The sequence below is a fragment of the Bombina bombina genome, chromosome 2 (genome assembly GCF_027579735.1).
Source record: "Bombina bombina isolate aBomBom1 chromosome 2, aBomBom1.pri, whole genome shotgun sequence".
In the NCBI taxonomy this organism is placed as follows: Eukaryota; Metazoa; Chordata; class Amphibia; order Anura; family Bombinatoridae; genus Bombina; species Bombina bombina.
In genome coordinates, this window is record NC_069500.1 from 883642490 (window position 1) to 883666977 (window position 24488).

Here is a 24488-nt window from a genome sequence, read left to right on the forward strand (position 1 = left end):
TGCTTTTGGACAACCCTGGAGTAGCATTTATCTAGAGCTATCATTGCCAAGATTGTGGCATGTTGGCAGAAACTATTTTTTTTTTTTTTTTTTTTTTTTTTTTAAACTTACATGATTAAGAAGGAGAATACAATTTTAAACCACTTTACATTTTACTTCTATTAACTCATTTGCTTCATTCTCTAGGTATCATTTGTTGAAGAAGCATCAATGCACTACTAGGAGTTAGTTGAGCACATTGGTGAGTCAATAACATGAGGCATATATGTGTAGCCACCAATCAGCAGCCCCTGAGCCTAACTAGTTATTCTTTTCAACAAAGGATACCAAGAAAATAAAACAAAATTAGATAATAGAAGTAAATTGGAAAGTTGTTCAAAATCACATGTTCTATCTGAATCATGAAAGTAAAAATGTGGATTTCATACCCCTTTAAAGCAATGGGAGCTGCCATATTGTAACCTAGGTTTCCTTCTCTGCTGAAGCCAATTAGAGACATTAATAAATAGGTTACTAGAGTTTGAAATCAATGTCTGCATGGAATATAGCAGTATAGGTCTGTAGTATGCAATTTTAAAAAGAATTGGAAAGCCCACAATTTTCAGAATTAAATTATATGAAGAGAGGATTAAATAAATAATGAAACTATATTGTAAAGTATTTTCACTACATACTATTAGAATGAAAGGTTGCATGCTCTGTTTAGAGGGACAGACAATTGTATCTATATAAAATTGGAAACTTGTAGCTTGAAGCTTTTTCACTCCTGCTAATTGATGGAGTGATACAGGATCCAGGTGCCAGTATTGGCCCCAACCTCCACTTTTAACTTAAAAAAATAAAGTTTTAGTTAAAAATGTAAAAAAAAAACAATTTATGTAAGAACTTACCTGATAAATTCATTTCTTTCATATTGGCAAGAGTCCATAAGCTAGTGACGTATGGGATATACAATCCTACCAGAAGGGGCAAAGTTTCCCAAACCTCAAAATGCCTATAAATAATCCCCTCACCACACCCACAATTCAGTTTAACGAATAGCCAAGAAGTGGGGTGATAAAGAAAGGAGTAAAAAGCATCAACAAAGGAATTTGGAAATATTTGTGCTTTATACAAAAAAAATCATAACCACCATAAAAAGGGTGGGCCTCATGGACTCTTGCCAATATGAAAGAAATGAATTTATCAGGTAAGTTCTTACATAAATTATCTTTTCTTTCATGTAATTGTCAAGAGTCCATGAGCTAGTGACGTATGGGATAGCAATACACAAGATGTGGAACTCCACGCAAGAGTCACTAGAGAGGGAGGGATAAAAATAAAAAAACAGCCATTTTCCACTGAAAAAATTAATCCACAACCCAAAAAAATAAGTTAATTCTCATAAATGAAAGAAAAAAACTTAAATCAAAAGCAGAAGAATCAAACTGAAACAGCTGCCTGAAGAACTCTTCTACCAAAAACTGCTTCTGAAGAAGCAAATACGAAGTTGCGTCATAGACGTATTTTTTGCGCCAAGAATGACGCAATAAAGTCTAGCATTTGGCGCACCCGCGGGCCTAATACCGCCCGCAATTTGCAAGAAAGTAGTCAATTGAAAAAAGACTAAACCCCAGGTAAGAAAAAAAAATTCTTAAAAACAGAATTTATGTTTACCTGATAAATTACTTTCTCCAACGGTGTGTCCGGTCCACGGCCGTCATCCTTACTTGTGGGATATTCTCTTCCCCAACAGGAAATGGCAAAGAGCCCCAGCAAAGCTGGTCACATGATCCCTCCTAGGCTCCGCCTACCCCAGTCATTCGACCGACGTTAAGGAGGAATATTTGCATAGGAGAAACCATATGATACCGTGGTGACTGTAGTTAAAGAAAATAAATTATCAGACCTGATTAAAAAAACCAGGGCGGGCCGTGGACCGGACACACCGTTGGAGAAAGTAATTTATCAGGTAAACATAAATTCTGTTTTCTCCAACATAGGTGTGTCCGGTCCACGGCGTCATCCTTACTTGTGGGAACCAATACCAAAGCTTTAGGACACGGATGAAGGGAGGGAGCAAATCAGGTCACCTAAATGGAAGGCACCACGGCTTGCAAAACCTTTCTCCCAAAAATAGCCTCTGAAGAAGCAAAAGTATCAAACTTGTAAAATTTGGTAAAAGTGTGCAGTGAAGACCAAGTCGCTGCCCTACATATCTGATCAACAGAAGCCTCGTTCTTGAAGGCCCATGTGGAAGCCACAGCCCTAGTGGAATGAGCTGTGATTCTTTCGGGGGCTGCCGTCCGGCAGTCTCGTAAGCCAATCTGATGATGCTTTTAATCCAAAAAGAGAGAGAGGTAGAAGTTGCTTTTTGACCTCTCCTTTTACCTGAATAAACAACAAACAAGGAAGATGTTTGTCTAAAATCCTTTGTAGCATCTAAATAGAATTTTAGAGCGCGAACAACATCCAAATTGTGCAACAAACGTTCCTTCTTTGAAACTGGTTTCGGACACAGAGAAGGTACGATAATCTCCTGGTTAATGTTTTTGTTAGAAACAACTTTTGGAAGAAAACCATGTTTAGTACGTAAAACCACCTTATCTGCATGGAACACCAGATAAGGAGGAGAACACTGCAGAGCAGATAATTCCGAAACTCTTCTAGCAGAAGAAATTGCAACTAAAAACAAAACTTTCCAAGATAATAACTTAATATCAACGGAATGTAAGGGGTTCAAACGGAACCCCCTGAAGAACTGAAAGAACTAAGTTGAGACTCCAAGGAGGAGTCAAAGGTTTGTAAACAGACTTAATTCTAACCAGAGCCTGAACAAAGGCTTGAACATCTGGCACAGCTGCCAGCTTTTTGTGAAGTAACACAGACAAGGCAGAAATCTGTCCCTTCAGGGAACTTGCAGATAATCCTTTTTCCAATCCTTCTTGAAGGAAGGATAGAATCTTAGGAATCTTAACCTTGTCCCAAGGGGAATCCTTTAGATTCACACCAACAGATATATTTTTTCCAAATTTTGTGGTAAATCTTTCTAGTTACAGGCTTTCTGGCCTGAATAAGAGTATCGATAACAGAATCTGAGAACCCTCGCTTCGATAAGATCAAGCGTTCAATCTCCAAGCAGTCAGCTGGAGTGAAACCAGATTCGGATGTTCGAACGGACCCTGAACAAGAAGGTCTCGTCTCAAAGGTAGCTTCCAAGGTGGAGCCGATGACATATTCACCAGATCTGCATACCAAGTCCTGCGTGGCCACGCAGGAGCTATCAAGATAACCGACGCCCTCTCCTGATTGATCCTGGCTACCAGCCTGGGGATGAGAGGAAAACGGCGGGAACACATAAGCTAGTTTGAAGGTCCAAGGTGCTACTAGTGCATCCACTAGAGCCGCCTTGGGATCCCTGGATCTGGACCCGTAGCAAGGAACTTTGAAGTTCTGACGAGAGGCCATCAGATCCATGTCTGGAATGCCCCACAGCTGAGTGACTTGGGCAAAGATTTCCGGATGGAGTTCCCACTCCCCCGGATGCAAAGTCTGACGACTCAGAAAATCCGCTTCCCAATTTTCCACTCCTGGGATGTGGATAGCAGACAGGTGGCAGGAGTGAGACTCCGCCCATAGAATGATTTTGGTCACTTCTTCCATCGCTAAGGAACTCCTCGTTCCCCCCTGATGGTTGATGTACGCAACAGTTGTCATGTTGTCTGATTGAAACCGTATGAACTTGGCCCTCGCTAGCTGAGGCCAAGCCTTGAGAGCATTGAATATCGCTCTCAGTTCCAGAATATTTATCGGTAGAAGAGATTCTTCCCGAGACCAAAGACCCTGAGCTTTCAGGGATCCCCAGACCGCGCCCCAGCCCATCAGACTGGCGTCGGTCGTGACAATGACCCACTCTGGTCTGCGGAATGTCATCCCTTGTGACAGGGTTGTCCAGGGGACAGCCACCAACGGAGTGAGTCTCTGGTCCTCTGATTTACTTGTATCTTCGGAGACAAGTCTGTTATAGTCCCCATTCCACTGACTGAGCATGCACAGTTGTAATGGTCTTAGATGAATGCGCGCAAAAGGAACTATGTCCATTGCCGCTAACCAATCAAACCGATCACTTCCATGCACTGCGCTATGGAATGGAAGAGGAACGGAATGAAGTATCCGACAAGAGTCTAGAAGTTTTGTTTTTCTGGCCTCTGTCAGAAAAATCCTCATTTCTAAGGAGTCTATTATTGTTCCCAAGAAGGGGAACCCTTGTTGACGGAGATAGAGAACTCTTTTCCACGTTCACTTTCCATCCGTGAGGATCTGAGAAAGGCCAGGACAATGTCGTGTGAGCCTTTGCTTGAGGGGAAGGGGGACGACGCTTGGAATCAGAATGTCGTCCAAGTAAGGTACTACAGCAATGCCCCTTGGTCTTAGCACAGGCTAGAAGGGGACCCTAGTACCCTTTGTGAAAATCCTTGGAGGCAGTGGCTAAGTCCGAAAGGAAGCGCCACGAACTGTAATGCTTGTGCCAGGAATGCGAACCCTTAGGAACCGATGGATGTTCCTTGTGGATAGGAATATGTAGATACGCATCCTTTAAATCCACGTGGTCATGAATTGACCCTTCCCTGGATGGAAGAAGAATAGGTAGTTCGAATGGTTTCTCATCTTGGAACGATGGAAACCTTGAGAAACTGTTTAGATCTTGAGATCTAAGATTGGTCTAGAACGTTCTCCTCTTTTTTGGGAACTATGAACAGATTGAGTAGAACCCCATCCCTTGTTCTCTTAATGGAAACAGGATGAATCACCTCCCATTTTAACAGGTCTTCTACACAATGGTAAGGAATGCCTGTCTTTTTATGTGGTCTGAAGACAACTGAGACCTGTGAACCTCCCCCTTGGGGAAGCCCCTTGAATTCCAGAAGATAACCTTGGGAGACTATTTCTGAGCGCCCAAGGATCCAGAACATCTCTTGCCCAGAGCCTGAGCGAAGAGAGAGAGTCTGGCCCCCTCACCAATCCGGTCCCGGAGTCGGGGTGCCAACATTTCATGCTGTCTTGGTAGCAGTGGCAGGTTTCTTGGCCTGCTTTCCCTTGTTCCAGCCTTGCATATGTCTCCAAGGCTGGGCTTGTGCTTAGAAGTTATTACCCTCTTGCTTAGAGGACGTAGCACTTTGGCTGGGTCCGTTTCTCTACGAAAGGGACGAAAATTAGGTTTATTTTTTGCCTTGAAAGGCCGATCCTGAGGAAGGGCGTGGCCCTTACCCCCAGTGATATCAGAGATAATCTCTTTCAAGTCAGGGGCCAAACAGCGTTTCCCTTGAAAGGAATGTTAAGTACTTGTTCTTGGAAGAGCCATCAGCTGACCAAGATTTCAACCAAAGCGCTCTGCGCGCCACAATAGCAAACCCTGAATTCTTAGCCGCTAACCTAGCCAATTGCAACGTGGCGTCTAGGGTGAAAGAATTAGCCAATTTGAGAGCATTGAATTCTGTCCATAATCTCCTCATAAGGAGGAGAATCACTATCGACCGCCTTTATCAGCTCATCGAACCAGAAACATGCGGCTGTAGCTACAGGGACAATGCATGAAATTGGTTGTAGAAGTAACCCTGCTGAACAAACATCTTTTTAAGTAAAACCTTCTAATTTTTTTATCCATAGGATCTTTGAAAGCACAACTATCCTCTATGGGTATAGTGGTGCGTTTGTTTAAAGTGGAAACCGCTCCCTCGACTTGGGGGACTGTCTGCCATAAGTCCCTTTGCTGGGGTCGACCATAGGAAAACCAATTTTTTAAATATGGGGGGAGGGACGAAAGGAATACCGGGCTTTCCCATTCTTTATTAACAATGTCCGCCACCCCGCTTGGGTATAGGAAAAGCTTCTGGGAGCCCCGGGACCTCTAGGAACATTGTCCATTTTACAGATTTTCTCTGGGATGACCAACTGTCACAATCATCCAGAGTGGATAATACCTCCTTGAGCAGAATGCGAGATGTTCCAACTTAAATTTAAACGTAATCACATCAGGGTTCAGCTGTTGAGAAATGTTCCTGAATCAGTAATTTCTCCCTCAGACAAAACCTCCCTGGCCCCATCAGACTGGGTTAGGGGCCCTTCAGAACCATTATTATCAGCGTCGTCATGCTCTTCAGTATCTAAAACGAGCAGTGCGCCTTACGCTGATAAGTGTTTCATTTTGGCTAAAATGTTATTTGACAGAATTATCCATTACAGGCCGATAATTGTTGCATAGTAAGGGTAGTATTGGCGCGCTAGAATGTACTAGGGGCCTCCTGAGTGGGCAAGACCTCGTGTAGACGAAGGAGGGAATGATGCAGTACCATGCCTTACTCCCCTCACTTGAGGAATCTTCTTGGGCATCATTGTCATTGTCACATAAATCACATTTATTTAAATGAATAGGAATTCTGGCTTCCCCACAATCAGACCACAGTCTTTCTGGTAGTTCAGACATTGATAAACAGCATAAACTTGATAACAAAGTACAAAAAACGTTTAAAATAAAAACCGTTACTGTCACTTTAAATTTTAAACTGAACACACTTTATTACTCGCAATTGCGAAAAAACATGAAGGAATTGTTCAAAATTCACCAAATTTTCACCACAGTGTCTTAAAGCCTTAAAAAGTATTGGCACACCAAGTTTGGGAAGCTTTAACCCTTAAAATAACGGAACCTGAGCCGTTTTTAACTTTAACCCCTTTACAGTCCTGGTATCTGCTGTTGCTGAGACCCAACAAGCCCAAAAGGGGAATACGATACCAAATGACGCGCTTCAGAAAGTCTTTTCTAAGTATCAGAGCTCCTCTCACATGCGACTGCATGTCATGCCTCTCAAAAAACACTGTGCGCAACACCTGGCGCGAAAATGAGGGCTCTGCCTATGATTTGGGAAAGCCCCTAAAGAAGTAAGGCGTCTAAAACAGTGCCTGCCGATATTATTATATCAAATACCCAGATAAAAATGATTCCTCAAGGGCTAATATGTGTGTAATAATGAATCGGATTTAGCCCAGAAAAAGTCTACAGTCTTAATAAGCCCTTGTGAAGCCCTTATTTACGATCTTAATAAACATGGCTTACCGGATCCCATAGGGAAAATGACAGCTTCCAGCATTACATCGTCTTGTTGAATGTGTCATACCTCAAGCAGCAAGAGACTGGCTCACTGTTCCCCCAACTGAAGTTAAATTGCTCTCAACAGTCCTGTGTGGAACAGCCATGGATTTTAGTGACGGTTGCTAAAACATTTTCCTCATACAAACAGAAATCTTCATCTCTTTTCTGTTTCTGAGTAAATAGTACATACCAGCACTATTTCTGAAATAACAAACTCTTGGATGGAATAATAAAAACTACAGTAAACACTAAAAAACTCTAAAGCCATCTCCGTGGAGATGTTGCCTGTACAACGGCAAAGAGAATGACTGGGGTAGGCGGAGCCTAGGGAGGGATCATGTGACCAGCTTTGCTGGGCTCTTTGCCATTTCCTCGTTGGGGACGAGAATATCCCACAAGTAAGGATGACGCCGTGGACCCGGGGACACCACCTATGTTGGAGAAAATGTTTATTTTCCCCAATATGAAACAGACAGTCTGCAGAAGGAAATACATGAACCTGACTCATGGCAAATATAAGTACAATACATATATTTATAACTTTATATAAATGCATAAAGTGCCAAACCATAGCTGAGGTGTCTTAAGTAATAAAAAACATACTTACCAAAAGACACCCATCCACATATAGCAGATAGCCAAACCAGTACTGAAACAGTTATCAGTAGAGGTAATGGTAAATTGAGAGTAAATCGTTGATCTGAAAAGGCGAGGTAGGAGATGAATCTCTACGACCGATAACAGAGAACCTATGAAATAGATCCCGTTAGGGAAATCATCGTATCCATAAGTGATACTACCCCTTCACATCCCTCTGAAAATTCGCTGTACTACTGATGAGGAAATCGTGTTTCAACAATGCTGAGAAGCGCATATCAAAGTAGAAATCTTAGCACAAACTTAATCACCACCTCCATAGGAGGGCAACGTTGTAAAACTGAATTGTGGGTGTGGTGAGGGGTGTATTTATAGGCATTTTGAGGTTTGGGAAACTTTGCCCCTCCTGGTAGGATTGTATATCCCATACGTCACTAGCTCATGGACTCTTGCCAATTACATGAAAGAAATTAAAATAAAAAAATAGTAATAAAGCAAGCATGCTACTATATTATACTAAGCGGATATGGAAGCCTCAAATTACATTCATTTTAATATAGGTATAAGTAATATAAACAAAATGCTGCCTACTGAAAGATTTACAGAGGCCTCTCACCCTTTCTTTTTGATCAGAAACTGCTGAAGGTCTTTCAGCATATTGGAAGTTTTTCGTCCTACTTCCAAGTATAAGTTTGGCCGGTCAAAGCTAGTGCAGGTGATCTGGGGATTACGCAGACTGAGTGAACTAGATATGTCTTCACGAATTGATGGACTGGCAGTTGCTGTCAAAGCCACAATAGGGACCTGAATAGAATAAAAATAGAATAAGTGTTCAGTTTACCAGTGGCTGTTATTTTGTTTTTGCTGAGCTAGAATTGCAAGCAGAAGTGGGTAAGCTCTTAAACGGGCATTAAACACTAAATACATGCTAGATAGAATCATGTATCCAAAACACAGATTAGCCTGAGAACAGTATGCAGGTGCATTTGTTTTTAATTATATTAGTTTTTAAATACTGAAAAACAATTGTAAAGTATTAGTGTCCTTAAAGGGACATGAAACCCAAAATTTTTCTTTCATGGTTCAGATAGAGAGCACAATTTTAAAAATATTTCCATTTTACTTCTAGTATCTAATTTGCTTCATTATCTTGGTATCCTTTAGTGAAAAAGCAGCAAAGCACTACTGGGAGCTAGTTAACGCATTGGGTGAACCAACAACATGAGGCATATATGTGCAGCCACCAATTAGCAATGTCTACCTAGATATCCTTTTTAACAAAGAATACCAATTTTGACTAGACTATCCCTTTAACTCCTTAACGACCGAGGACATGCCAGGCATGTCCTACAAAAAACAGTCCTTAATGACCAAGGAAGAGCCTGGCACGTCCTCAGGGGTTTGAAGCGCTGGAAGCCATTATGATCGCTTTCAGGGTATTGCAGTGATGCCTCGATATTGAAGCAAACTGCAAAACACATTTTTTTACCCACCAATGCAGAGAGAGCCACTCTGTGGCCCCCTCTGCATTGGCCAGCGATGGTGCAGATCGTTGGTGGGTGGGAGCCTAGCAGGGAGGTGGGTGGGTGGCCCACTGCTGGAAGGAGTTCCGAATCCTGTGCCTGAGTGTCCAGGAGCATGCAAAGAGGCGGGGGGTGGGGATTGCGTGTGCGTTCTACATGTCATTAAGTCGACGAGGGAGAGGGAAAGGGAGAACAGCTGCCAGTACCCAAGATGACGGAATTAGCTAGAGTGGGGAGGGTTAGAGAGCGGTTTGGGGGGCGGGGGATCAGGGAGGTTGGGGGCTAAGGGGGATTCAACACTGCAGAATAATATATAAAAAAAAAATTAAGATGGCAATGACATTTGTGAGTTGAGTGAGGGAAAATACCTGTTTGAGGGGGTCAGGGAGAGATCAGGGTGTGGGATGTGTCAGGCTGATTTCTACACTAGGGTTTCCTGGACACTTATGAGTTACACATGCTGCAAGGTGTGCAGGGAGGAACATGTATTGTGTTTCTGGACAGCACGATTCATATTCCTCCCTGTACACCCAGCAGCATGTGTAACTTATAAGTGTTCTGTATTTTAAGGGACGGGTGGCAACCCTACTCTACACTAAAGCTAAAATTAACCCTACAAGCTATCTAATTAACTCCTTAAAGGGACACTGAACCCAATTTTTTTCTTTTGTGATTCAGATAGAGCATGCAATTTTAAGCAACTTTCTAATTTACTCCTATTATCAATATTTTTCGTTTCTCTTGCTATCTTTATTTGGAAATAAAAGCCATCTAAGCTTTTTTTGGGATAAGAACTCTGGACAGCACTTTTTGATTGGTGGATGGATTTTTTCCACCAATCAGCAAGGACAACCCAGGTTGTTCACCAAAATGGGCCGGCCTCTAAACTTACATTCTTGCATTTCAAATACAGATACCGAGAGAATAAATAAAATTTGATGATAGGAGTAAATTAGAAGTTGCTTAAAAATTCATGCTCTATCTGAATCACAAAAGAAAAAATTTGGGTTCAGTTTCCCTTTAACTGCTGGGCATAATAGTGTGGTGCGCAAGCGGCATTAAGCAGCCTTCTCATTATCAAAAGCAAAGCCAAAGCTATATATGTCTGCTATTTCTGAACAAAGGGGATCCCAGAACCCATAAAAGCACAAGCATGTTTGTAAATAACTTCAGTGAGAAACCTAAAGTTGTTAAAAAGTTAAAAAAAAATAAAAAAATATTTGATCGCATTTAGCGGTGAAATGGGGGCATGAAATATACTAAAATGGGGCCTACATCAATTCTTTGGGTTGTCTATTTAAAAAAAAAAAAATGTTTAACCTAATAAATTTCTTTCTTTCTTTTCCAGATATGGAGAGTCCACAACGTCATTCAATTACAAGTGGGAATATCACAGGAGGCGGCAAACAGCCCCATAGCAAAGCTGCTAAGTGTCACTCCCCTACCCAAAATCCCCAGTCAGTTGACCGAAGGAAAATGGAAAAGAAATAACACAAAAGTGAAGAAGTGCCCAAGGTTAAGTAAAAAATAACTGTCATAATAAAGGGTGGGGTCGTGGACTCTCCATATCCGGAAAGAAAGTAATTTATCCAGTAAGCATAAATTTAGCATAAATACGCCACCCCTAGGTATTGGGATTATGTGAGACTGTGGCTCCTATGGAGGTGCCAGGCTGCATGGAGGGGCGGGAATGGCGGGAAAACTGTGGCATTGTCTTCTGTTCTATCAAGATGAAGCTGTCTGTATAAAAGGAGTGTGTGTTTTCAATAAAATCAGTTCTTGTTTCACATGAATGCTAGTCTGTCTAGTTATTTGGTTGGGCTCAAGCTAAAATCACTTTCCCGGGCTACATAGCAGCCTGTTCCAGGCAGAGGAAGGACACTCTGGTAGAGCTAACTAGTCTGGGTAGCTGGAGTCTGCCACAGGGTGGGACCCTGAGTACTGGTGCTGTCGGGCATCAGGGGTGGCTACAGGCTGTGGTCACTTGCCAGCTACATAGCTGCAGTCGGCAGGGAGGAAGCAGGACCAGTTTGGCGGAGCTACCCAGTCGGGGTAGCTGGGGTATCCATCACATTGTGGGCAGCGGTGAGATCTGCTTCTTCCACACGATTCCTTGCTGACAGAGAAGGGCCACAGTAGCTGGTAACTATGGAAGCCGAGTACCTTAGGAGAGTACAGGAGGCGCTGACCCAGCTGGACGGTCCTGGTTCTGAACTGGACCAGCTGAGCAGCAGGAGGATTGTCCGCCGGCAACTATGAAGGGAGAGGCTTCAACAAGAAAAGGATTGTGATGGAAAGGTCCTCCCCACAGATGAGAGGTACTGGGTCCGGTGGGACTTGCGAGTGCTTTTCCTAGGAGAGCAGCCCATGGAGGAATGGCTATTGGAACTAGATCGACTGGTTTGGGCAGAGATGTGAGTGGAGGACGGCTATCGGGACCTCCGATGGCTCGCTATGCAAGTACGGCCATGGCTGAAGGATTGCTCCCCCACAGAGGGTTTTGGCTTCGGCGGCCCTGGGTTACTATTGGAAAAGTTGGGCGGAACTGAGAGTAACGAACATTGGCCACTCCCGAGAGCAGCTGTTGGATCTCTCGGGGGTACCCTGGCTGGTATCCGATATGGTATCGCTTATTGTCCAAGAATGGGACTAGAAAAGGCATACAGTGGCTGCTAGACCGAGTTCTGCAACATGCCACGGAGTCTGCACGGAGCTGTGGTGGCAGCACTCTGGGAATCATGGAGGTTGGCCTCAGATGAGTGGCAACAGAGCATAAGCGCGACACGAGCTGCTAGATACAGATCAGCAGCCTGGGCCCGAGCTTATAGACCTGGACAAAGGAGCCACCCTAGCAGAAGCTCTCTCCCCAGCGGTAGAACCCCGTACAGGGAGAAGACAGCCGGGCTCTCTCCCCAGCGGCAAGCACAGTTTCCCATGGAGGCGGAGGTAGCAGACCTCCCTCCCCAGCGGTAGATCTTCTTCTCGGGAGAAGAGACAGACGGACTCTCCCCTCAGTAGCTTGCAGGGGTCTCTACCCTTTTCTTGTCCCAGAGTATTTCTCACCAAGGGCAGGCGTTGCATTGGGCAAGGAGGATAAAAGCGTATACAGTTGGTGCCAGTCGGGGTAGACGGGTATCCGTCACAGTATGCAGAGAGGACCAAGTTGCAGCCTTGCAAATCTGTTCCACAGAAGCTTAATATTTGAAAGCCGAGGAATAGGGAGACAGCCCTAGTGGAATGAGCAGTCATTCTCTCTGGAGGCTGCTGTCCAGCAGTCTCATAAGCAAAACAAATTATACTCTCAACCAGAGGGGAAAGAGAAGTAGCAGTAGCCCTTTGACCCTTACACTTTCCTAAGAAACAAAACAAACAGGGCAGAAGACTGGCGAAAATCCTTAGTTGTCTGTAGGTAGAATTTTAGAGCACGCACAACATCCAAGTTGTGTAACAGAAGTTTCTTTATGAGAAGGATTGGGACAGAGAAGGAACAATTTCCTGATTAATATTTCTATCCGAAACCACTTTAGGAAGAAACCCCAATTTAGTACGAAGAACTGCCTTATCCGCATGAAAGATAAGGTAAGGCGAATCACACTGCAAAGCCGAGAGTTCCGAAACTCTCTGAGCAGAGAGATAGCAATAAGAAACAAACCTTCCATAGATAGCAAATTAATATCTATGGAATGCATTGGCTCAAACAGAGCCTGCTGCAAAACTTTAAGAACAAGACTAAGGCTCCAAGGAGGAGCAACAGGTTTAAAACACAGGCCTGTTTCTGACCAGGGCCTGACAAAAAGATTGAACATCTGGGCACATCCGCCAGACGCTTGTGTAACAAAATAGATAATGCAGAAATCTGACCTTTCAGAGAACTGACTGACAACCCTTTCTCCAGACCTTCCCTGGAGAAAAGACAAAATCCTAGGGATCCCATCCCTACTCCAAAGAGTAGCCCTTAGATTCATACCAATAAAGGTATTTACACCATACCTTATGGTAAATTTTTCGAGTAACAGGCTTGCGTGCCTGGATCATGGTCTCAATGACCGACTCAGAAAAATCCACGCTTAGAACAAACTACAGCGTTCAATCTCAAAGCAGCCAGCTTCAGAGAAACAAGATTTGTATGAAGGAATAGACCCTGAGCTAGAAGGTCCTTCCTCAGAGGCAACCTCCAAGGTGGCCGAGATGACATATTCACTAGGTCTGCAGACCAAGATCCTGCGAGGCCAATGAAGGAGCTATTAGAACTACTGATGCTCTCTCCTGTTTGATACAAGCAATAACTCGTGGAAGGAGCACAAATGAGGAAACAGGTATGCTAGACCGAAATCCCAAGGAACCAGCCAGAGTATCTATCAGAGCGATCTAAGGATCTCAAAATAGATAATGCAGAAATCTGACCTTTCAGAGAACTGACTGACAACCCTTTCTCCAAACCTTCCTGGAAAAGGACAAAATCCTAGGAATCCTGTCCCTACTCCAAGAGTAGCCCTTAGATTCAAACCAATAAAGGTATTTACAACCATACCTTATGGTACATTTTTCGAGTAACAGGCGTGCGCGCCTGGATCATGGTCCTCAATGACCGACTCAGAAAATCCACGCTTAGAACCAACTAAGCGTTCACTCTCAAAGCAGCCAGCTTCAGAGGAAACAAGATTTGTATGAAAGGAATAGACCCTGAGCTAGAGGTCCTTCCTCAGAGGCAACCTCCAAGGTGGCCGAGATGACATATTCACTAGGTCTGCATACCAGATCCTGCGAGGCCATGAAGGAGCTAACTAGAACTACCGATGCTCCTCTCCTGTGTGATACAAGCAATAACTCGTGGAAGGAGCACAAATGGAGGAAACAGGTATGCTAGACCGAAATCACCAAGGAACCGCCCAGAGTATCTATCAGAGCGTTCTAAGGATCTCAAAATAGATAATGCAGAAAATCTGACATTTCAGAGAACTGACTGACAAACCCTTTCTCCAGACCTTCCTGGAAAAGGACAAAATCCTAGGAATCCTGTCCTACTCCAAGAGTAAGCCCTTAGATTCACACCAATAAAGGTATTTACACCATACCTTATGGTACATTTTTCGAGTAACAGGCGTGCGCGCCTGGATCATGGTCTCAATGACCGACTCAGAAAAATCCATGCTTAGAACCAACAAAGCAGTTCAATCTCAAAGCAAGCCAGCTTCAGAGAAACAAGATTTGTATGAAGGAATAGACCCTGAGCTAGAAGGTCCTTCCTCAGAGGCAACCTCCAAGGTGGCCGAGATGACATATTCACTAGGTCTGCATACCAGATCCTGCGAGGCCATGAAGGAGCTATTAGAACTACTGATGCTCTCTCCTGTTTGATACGAGCAATAACTCATGGAAGGAGCACAAACGGAGGAAACAGGTATGCTAGACCGAAATCCCAAGGAACCGCCAGAGTATCTATCAGAGCGGTCTTGAGGATCTCTTGACCTTGTACCGTTACCTTGGCGTTCTGCCGAGACGCCATCAGATCCAACTCCAGCACCCCCCATTTGAGGGTTAACCTGGAGAACAGCTCCCGGATGGAGAGCCCACTCCGCGGGATAAATTGTCTGTCTGCTCAGGAAATTCTGCTTCCCAGTTGTTCACTCCAGGAATGTGGATGGCAGATCGACAACGATTGTGAGCTTCCGCCCACTGAATAATCTGTGCCACCTCCTACATGGCTAAGGAACACCAAGTTACGCCCTGGTGGTGGATGTAAGCCACTGAGGTGATGTTGTCCGACTGAAACCTGATAAACCGGGCTAAGAACAATTGAGGCCAAGCCATCAGAGCATTGTAAAAGCATTGTACGTTTAACGAGTCCAAAATTGCTCCCCAGCCTAGCAGGCTGGCGTCCGTGGTCACTAACAACCCAGGAAGGGTCTCCGGAAGCATGAGCCCTGAGACAGATGGTCCTGAGAAAGCCACCATGGGAGAGAGTCTCTTGTCTAGATCTATCCTCTGAGACAGATTTGAATGGTCTCCTTTCACTTGTCTGAGCATGCATGATTGCAGAGCTCTCAAATGGAATCGAGCAAAGGGAATGATGTCCATGGAAGCGACAATCAGACCAATTACCTCCATACATTGAGCCACTGATGGCAGAACAGTAGACTGAAGAGAGAGGCAAGAGGAGAACATTTTGATTTTTTTTTTTTACCTCCGTCAGAAAAATTTTCATAGATACGGAATCTATTATGGTCCATAAGAAAAACCACCCTTTGTAGCTGGAACAAGGGAACTATTTCCAGATTCACTTTCCAACCGTGGGAACGTAGAAAAGACAACAAGATCTCTGTATGAGAGTTTGATTGTTAAAAAGATGACGCCTGAAACAATATGTTGTCCAGGTATGGCGCTGCTGCAATTCCTTGAGACCTGATCACTGCCAAGAGAACCCCCAGAACCTTTGAGAAAATTCTGGGAGCTGTGGCAAGGCCAATTGGAAGAGTTACAAACTGAAAGTGTTTGTCTAGAAAGGCATATCTCAGGAATTTGCGATGATCCCTGTGGACAGGAACATGAAGATACGCGTCCTTCAGGTCTATGGTCGACATTGAACTGACCCTCTTGGACCAAAGGAAGAATGGAACAAATGGTTTCCATTTTAAAGGACGGTACCCTGAGAAAACGTGTTGAGACACTTTTAGTCTAAAATGGTCGAAAAGTTCACTCTTTTTTTGGGAACCACAACAGATATGAATAGAATTCCTGAATTCCTGAACGCAGTTTGAGAATGCCTCTTTTTACCTGGTCTGCAGATAATCTTGAGAAGTGGAATCTGTCCCAGGGAGGGAATGTTTTGAATTCTATTTTGTAACCCTGAGATACTATGTCCCACAGCCCAAGGATCTGGGATACTATCGTCTTCACAACTTGAGAAAAACTGGGATAGTCTGCCCCCCACTTGATATGATCCCGGACCAGGGGGACCAACCCTTTATGCTGACTTAGATCTCAGCTGAGGGCTTCTTTGATTGCTTCCCCTTATTCCAAGACTGATTGGGCTCCTAAGAAGACTTGGACTGCTACTCGCTTGGAAGAGGCAGAGGAAGACTTTTGACCTTTGAAGTTACAAAGGAATGGAAATTACTTTGACGTCCTTTGAGTCAGTTTTTCTTGTCTTGCGGTAGAAAAACAAATATGCTTACCTGATCATTTCCTTTCCTTCTGTACAGGGAGAGTCCACAGCTGCATTCCTTACTTGTGGGAAATACTGAACCTGGCCACCAGGAGGAGGCAAAGACATCCCCAGCCAAAGGCTTAAATACCTCCGCACTTCCCCAGTCATTCTGCCGAGGGAACAAGGAACCGTAGGGAGAAATATCAGGGTGAAAAAGGTGCCAGAAGAAAAAGTTAGGGCCACCCATCGGAGAAAACGGGCGGGAGCTGTGGACTCTTCCTGTACACGAAGGATAGGAAATTATCAGGTATAGCATAATTTATGTTTTCCTTCTTAATACAGGGAAAGTCCAAAGCTGCATTCCTTATTTGTGGGAAAATTAGACCCAACGCTAGAGGACACTGAATGCTAACGGAGGGAAAAAAGGAGAGGCAAGGCCCAATCTGAGAGCACCACAGCCTGCAAAAACCCTATCTCCCGAAGGTTAGTTCCACAGAAGCAAAGAAATTGTGTTAAAATTTAGGAAAAAAGAAAGTAAGGAGACCCAGGAAGCCGCCCTATAAATCTGATCCATAGAGGCCTTATTTTAAAAGGTCGAAAAGATGACACTGCAACCTAAAGACAATGCTTAAGGTTCAACTTAGCCCGATGCAGCCAGGAGAACAATGATCTAAGCTCCACGGAGGAGCATCTGATCGTCCCGGCCTGAGTCATAGACAGAACTCTAACAAAAAAGAACAGAAAACTGCACATCCGGAAACTCAGCGAGCCTCCAGACAGAGAAACAGACATGGACCAAACAGTCAGAACAAGGGAACCTGCTAAGAAGCCCTTCACCAGAACATCTAGAAGAAGGAAAATAAGCCCGGTTAGACTTGACAGTGTATTAGGCCGAACCACGGCTGCATTCCACAGATGAAGGGAGAGGACCATAACCTCTCAAAAACCCTCTCCTGGCTAAGGCCGAGCACTATCTCCACGTAGTCAGCCTCAAATTTTTTTAAGGACTGAGGAAGCAAAGGGGCCCTGATCGAACAACAAGGTAACCCTCATAGAAGAGGAGACGACATTCCCACAAAACCACAAACTTTGAAGTCGCGATGCCTGCTCCTGCTAGGTTAGAGCAACCACTCGAGAAGGAGTGAAATGGCAGCAAAAATAAAAATGGTATGGAACCTCCAAGGCACCACTAATGCATTCATTAGTTCCGACCTGAGGAACCACAGAAATTGGTATTGAAAACGGGATGACCTGAGAACTGCATCCGCGTCTCTGAAAAAAATCCTCAGAGAAAACCTTATCCCAGAGAAAGAAATGTCTGAAAGGACCTCCGGCCCGGATGACCGCCCCCGGAGAGATGATCGCAGATAGTGAGAAGTAGTGGGCCTCTGCCCACCACCAAAAATCGAGATACTACCCTTATCGTTAGGGAGACTCTTGTTCCTCTCAGAAGATGCACTAGGCCACTGAGAGAAAAAACAGACTCTAATCTAAAACTGGGACTAATCCAGTATACTAAACTTTAGAAACAAAGGACTTGCCTGAAGATCCGAACAGCAATCGGGAGGAAACCTCCCAAGTCCACAGAACCCATCATGCCTTCCTGGTATGACATCACCATCCAGGCATACAAAGAATGACTCTCAGGACAAGGGGATCTGGACAAAAATACTAGAGAGCGATACCCACAACCAGTAGTCCAGGAATCTGGTAAGACAGATTTGAAAACAACTTCTCACCTCTGCCTCATCCTACACCGATCCTCGGTTGAGATGAGTCCTGACAAAAGAAGTGAAGTCCAAAATGGACCATATAACAAACCCATACCACCAACACCGAGCTAGAGATGCCTGAAGGAGGTCTGGAGAGCACGGCCTGGTGAAGCTGCTTAGAACTTCACAAGTCCATTATAAGAGTCCTCAAGTCTATGAAAATAAAAATAGCATCCAGGAATTTACCCTGAGTCATCTTTCAAAATGAAAAACACTTGAATTGTTCGGGCTCAGCAGAGGTCTCAGACGCTGGGCTTTAACCGCAAGGAAGAATAAAACAAGGATTCTTTCTCTTCCAAATGGAAAGCTGCAGAATAGCGGAACCAAAATCTTTCCCCCCGCGTAGAAGGAAAAATTAGATACCGAAGTCATATCAGCCAGAGCGATCAGGTCTGGACAGAAACCTGGAAGCCCTAGTTCTGGGCTAGAAACAGTGAAAAGTCACAGAAAAATGAACTATAAGCTCCAATGTCTTAATTATTTCTGGAAATATTGAGGGAACCTCCCCTCGAAGTCTAGACAGAGAAGCTTCAATAGGAAAGTCTTCGAGATGACAAAATACAAATATCCCACGTGGGGAAATATCCTTGTAAAAAAGGAGTTTCCTTTCATTATCCAGAGCTCTAAGATTAAACTATCCCCAATGGAATAGTAAAAACGATAGGCAAGCGCACAAAAAGTGTTAGCTAAATAAGGACGGGCAACAACCCCACCCCCCCCCGACAGAGCCCGGAACTCGGAATCTTAATAAAAAAACAAATAAACAAAATAACAGCGTAAGGGGAAAGGATCTCTATCCCTACCCGCCTTAATCAAATTCGCCCTCTGGTTCAGGGCTCTTAGATTCGACTGGTAGATCAGTACTAGGCATCTCTAATATCGACAAAACCTCTCTTAGAAGGAAGCACAGGTGTGCGACCTAAAATCTAACGTCAAAAACCTCTGCCGGAGGACTAGAAGCAGCAGACTCCGACCCAGAAGGTCCGTACTCTGAAGCCTCAGAGAGAACTGCATCCTCTGATGACTGATCGGATACAACTGTCAATTTAAAAGATGCTCCCTGGGCAGGAGCACATGTATTAACCCTTCGTTTGTGCGTAGCCGTTTGAAGCAACACGGCTAAGGCCGTAGACATCGCCATACGGAATTGCGCAGTAACATCTGGTGGAAAAAGGCCCCCTCCAGGAGGAGGATTAGGGGTACAAGGGAAATCTGCATGTGTAGGATCAGATGACTGTAGGGGACACACCTCACGGGACGAAGAGTCTTCAGAGGCAGAAGGCTCAGTGGCATCTAACATCTTTACATTGGATGAAGAAAACACCTTGATGCAGCATATGGAAGATAATTGAGAGGGCTGGATTACCCGGGCCTCCTCACAATATACACAGGTATCGAATTCTGTCGTAGAGGTCTCATCCTCTAAAACATCAGAATCCTCCATAACTAAGTAACTTTTATAAAATCAAGAAAAACAACTGGCACCTAAAACCCCCAATGGGTGGGGCACTCACCACCTCCTATGACCCAGACAGTGTAGAGAAAGAAAATATGCTCCTCTCCATTGCAACTCGGTCAGGAATAGGAAATGGAAACCGTGACCACACCCGTTCACACGGTGCGCAATACAGGACCCGCCCCTGCTAAAGGAAAAGCGTGCCAAGCTTATATAAAATTGTGCAGCTCTCACATTAAAGGAGCAACCTATATGTTCCATATCAGCATACAAGCCTAAAACATCTCACACATATAAGCAGCAAAATAAACTAATATGATTAACACCCAACTGTTCAACAATCACCTCAGGAGATATTAACCCTTGATTCCATAAAGATAAAGGAGTCCCACTGTGACCCTGCCTTCTAGTGTTAACAGTGAGGTGTAAAAAAAATAAATAAAAATGAAACAATCTTACCAGAATCTATGCCGTGGAACAGAAACAACGTCCTTCCAGTGTGACAGACTGTAGCATCGCTTCTGATATGGACTTGAGTGCAGAAAAGCAGGCAGCGAAACTCGTCAACGCTGATTGCTTAGGAGCAATGCCACGGAGTCTGCACGGAGCTGTGGTGCAGCACTCTGGGAATCATGGAGGTTGGCCTCAGATGAGTGGCAACAGAGCATAAGCGACGACGAGCTGCTAGATACAGATCAGCAGCCTGGGCCCGAGCTTATAGACCTGGACAAAGGAGCCACCCTAGCAGAAGCTCTCTCCCCAGCGGTAGAACCCCGTACAGGGAGAAGACAGCCGGGCTCTCTCCCCAGCGGCAGCACAGTTTCCCATGGAGCGGAGGTAGCAGACCTCCCTCCCCAGCGGTAGATCTTCTTCTCGGGAGAAGAGACAGACGGACTCTCCCCTCAGTAGCTTGGCAGGGTCTCTACCCTTTTCTTGTCCCAGAGTATTTCTCACCAAGGGCAGGCGTTGCATTGGGCAAGGAGGATAAAAGCGTATACAGTTGGTGCCAGTCGGGGTAGACGGGTATCCGTCACAGTATGCAGAGAGGACCAAGTTGCAGCCTTGCAAATCTGTTCCACAGAAGCTTAATATTTGAAAGCCGAGGAATAGGAGACAGCCCTAGTGGAATGAGCAGTCATTCTCTCTGGAGGCTGCTGTCCAGCAGTCTCATAAGCAAAACAAATTATACTTCTCAACCAGAGGGGAAAGAGAAGTAGCAGTAGCCCTTTGACCCTTACACTTTCCTAAGAAACAAACAAACAGGGCAGAAGACTGGCGAAAATCCTTAGTTGTCTGTAGGTAGAATTTTAGAGCACGCACAACATCCAAGTTGTGTAACAGAAGTTCTTTATGAGAAGGATTGGGACAGAGAAGGAACAATTTCCTGATTAATATTTCTATCCGAAACCACTTTAGGAAGAAACCCCAATTTAGTACGAAGAACTGCCTTATCCGCATGAAAGATAAGGTAAGGCGAATCACACTGCAAAGCCGAGAGTTCCGAAACTCTCTGAGCAGAGAGATAGCAATAAGAAACAAAACCTTCCAAGATAGCAAATTAATATCTATGGAATGCATTGGCTCAAACAGAGCCTGCTGCAAAACTTTAAGAACAAGACTAAGGCTCCAAGGAGGAGCAACAGGTTTAAACACAGGCCTGATTCTGACCAGGGCCTGACAAAAAGATTGAACATCTGGCACATCCGCCAGACGCTTGTGTAACAAAATAGATAATGCAGAAATCTGACCTTTCAGAGAACTGACTGACAACCCTTTCTCCAGACCTTCCTGGAGAAAAGACAAAATCCTAGGGATCCCATCCCTACTCCAAGAGTAGCCCTTAGATTCATACCAATAAAGGTATTTACACCATACCTTATGGTAAATTTTTCGAGTAACAGGCTTGCGTGCCTGGATCATGGTCTCAATGACCGACTCAGAAAATCCACGCTTAGAACAAACTAAGCGTTCAATCTCAAAGCAGCCAGCTTCAGAGAAACAAGATTTGTATGAAGGAATAGACCCTGAGCTAGAAGGTCCTTCCTCAGAGGCAACCTCCAAGGTGGCCGAGATGACATATTCACTAGGTCTGCATACCAGATCCTGCGAGGCCATGAAGGAGCTATTAGAACTACTGATGCTCTCTCCTGTTTGATACAAGCAATAACTCGTGGAAGGAGCACAAATGGAGGAAACAGGTATGCTAGACCGAAATCCCAAGGAACCGCCAGAGTATCTATCAGAGCGTTCTAAGGATCTCAAAATAGATAATGCAGAAATCTGACCTTTCAGAGAACTGACTGACAACCCTTTCTCCAAACCTTCCTGGAAAAAGGACAAAATCCTAGGAATCCTGTCCCTACTCCAAGAGTAGCCCTTAGATTCAAACCAATAAAGGTATTTACACCATACCTTATGGTACATTTTTCGAGTAACAGGCGTGCGCGCCTGGATCATGGTCTCAATGACCGACTCAGAAAATCCACGCTTAGAACCAACTAAGCGTTCAATCTCAAAGCAGCCAGCTTCAGAGAAACAAGATTTGTATGAAGGAATAGACCCTGAGCTAGAAGGTCCTTCCTCAGAGGCAACCTCCAAGGTGGCCGAGATGACATATTCACTAGGTCTGCATACCAGATCCTGCGAGGCCATGAAGGAGCTAATAGAACTACCGATGCTCTCTCCTGTTTGATACAAGCAATAACTCGTGGAAGGAGCACAAATGGAGGAAACAGGTATGCTAGACCGAAATCCCAAGGAACCGCCAGAGTATCTATCAGAGCGTTCTAAGGATCTCAAAATAGATAATGCAGAAATCTGACATTTCAGAGAACTGACTGACAACCCTTTCTCCAGACCTTCCTGGAAAAAGGACAAAATCCTAGGAATCCTGTCCCTACTCCAAGAGTAGCCCTTAGATTCACACCAATAAAGGTATTTACACCATACCTTATGGTACATTTTTCGAGTAACAGGCGTGCGCGCCTGGATCATGGTCTCAATGACCGACTCAGAAAATCCATGCTTAGAACCAACTAAGCGTTCAATCTCAAAGCAGCCAGCTTCAGAGAAACAAGATTTGTATGAAGGAATAGACCCTGAGCTAGAAGGTCCTTCCTCAGAGGCAACCTCCAAGGTGGCCGAGATGACATATTCACTAGGTCTGCATACCAGATCCTGCGAGGCCATGAAGGAGCTATTAGAACTACTGATGCTCTCTCCTGTTTGATACGAGCAATAACTCATGGAAGGAGCACAAACGGAGGAAACAGGTATGCTAGACCGAAATCCCAAGGAACCGCCAGAGTATCTATCAGAGCGGTCTGAGGATCTCTTGACCTTGTACCGTACCTTGGCGTTCTGCCGAGACGCCATCAGATCCAACTCCAGCACCCCCCATTTGAGGGTTAACCTGGAGAACAGCTCCGGATGGAGAGCCCACTCCGCGGGATAAATTGTCTGTCTGCTCAGGAAATCTGCTTCCCAGTTGTTCACTCCAGGAATGTGGATGGCAGATCGACAACGATTGTGAGCTTCCGCCCACTGAATAATCTGTGCCACCTCCTACATGGCTAAGGAACACCAAGTTACGCCCTGGTGGTGGATGTAAGCCACTGAGGTGATGTTGTCCGACTGAAACCTGATAAACCGGGCTAAGAACAATTGAGGCCAAGCCATCAGAGCATTGTAAAAGCATTGTACGTTTAACGAGTCCAAAATTGCTCCCCAGCCTAGCAGGCTGGCGTCCGTGGTCACTAACACCCAGGAAGGTCTCCGGAAGCATGAGCCCTGAGACAGATGGTCCTGAGAAAGCCACCATGGGAGAGAGTCTCTTGTCTAGATCTATCCTCTGAGACAGATTTGAATGGTCTCCGTTCACTTGTCTGAGCATGCATGATTGCAGAGCTCTCAAATGGAATCGAGCAAAGGGAATGATGTCCATGGAAGCGACAATCAGACCAATTACCTCCATACATTGAGCCACTGATGGCAGAACAGTAGACTGAAGAGAGAGGCAAGAGGAGAACATTTTGATTTTTTTTTTTTACCTCCGTCAGAAAAATTTTCATAGATACGGAATCTATTATGGTCCATAAGAAAACCACCCTTGTAGCTGGAACAAGGGAACTATTTTCCAGATTCACTTTCCAACCGTGGGAACGTAGAAAAGACAACAAGATCTCTGTATGAGAGTTTGATTGTTAAAAAGATGACGCCTGAAACAATATGTTGTCCAGGTATGGCGCTGCTGCAATTCCTTGAGACCTGATCACTGCCAAGAGAACCCCCAGAACCTTTGAGAAAATTCTGGGAGCTGTGGCAAGGCCAAATGGAAGAGTTACAAACTGAAAGTGTTTGTCTAGAAAGGCATATCTCAGGAATTTGCGATGATCCCTGTGGACAGGAACATGAAGATACGCGTCCTTCAGGTCTATGGTCGACATGAACTGACCCTCTTGGACCAAAGGAAGAATGGAACAAATGGTTTCCATTTTAAAGGACGGTACCCTGAGAAACGTGTTGAGACACTTTAGGTCTAAAATGGGTCGAAAAGTTCACTCTTTTTTTGGGAACCACAAACAGATTTGAATAGAATTCCTGAATTCCTGAACGCAGTTTGAGAATGCCTCTTTTTACCTGGTCTGCAGATAATCTTGAGAAGTGGAATCTGTCCCTGGGAGGGAATGTTTTGAATTCTATTTTGTAACCCTGAGATACTATGTCCACAGCCCAAGGATCTGGGATATCTCGTCTTCACACTTGAGAAAACTGGGATAGTCTGCCCCCCACTTGATATGATCCCGGACCAGGGGACCAACCCTTTATGCTGACTTAGACTCAGCTGAGGGCTTCTTTGATTGCT

At 44.6% G+C, this 24488-nt stretch overlaps 1 protein-coding gene across 1 annotated transcript in view; it reads right to left on the minus strand.

Moving 5' to 3' along the window:
• WRN (WRN RecQ like helicase) overlaps positions 1–24488 on the minus strand; it is a 377656-nt gene that overhangs the window by 174936 nt on the left and 178232 nt on the right. The window contains exon 18 of the mRNA XM_053700137.1: positions 8343–8530. Within this exon, the coding sequence (XP_053556112.1) occupies positions 8343–8530 (188 nt within the window). The remainder of the gene's footprint in view (positions 1–8342; positions 8531–24488) is intronic.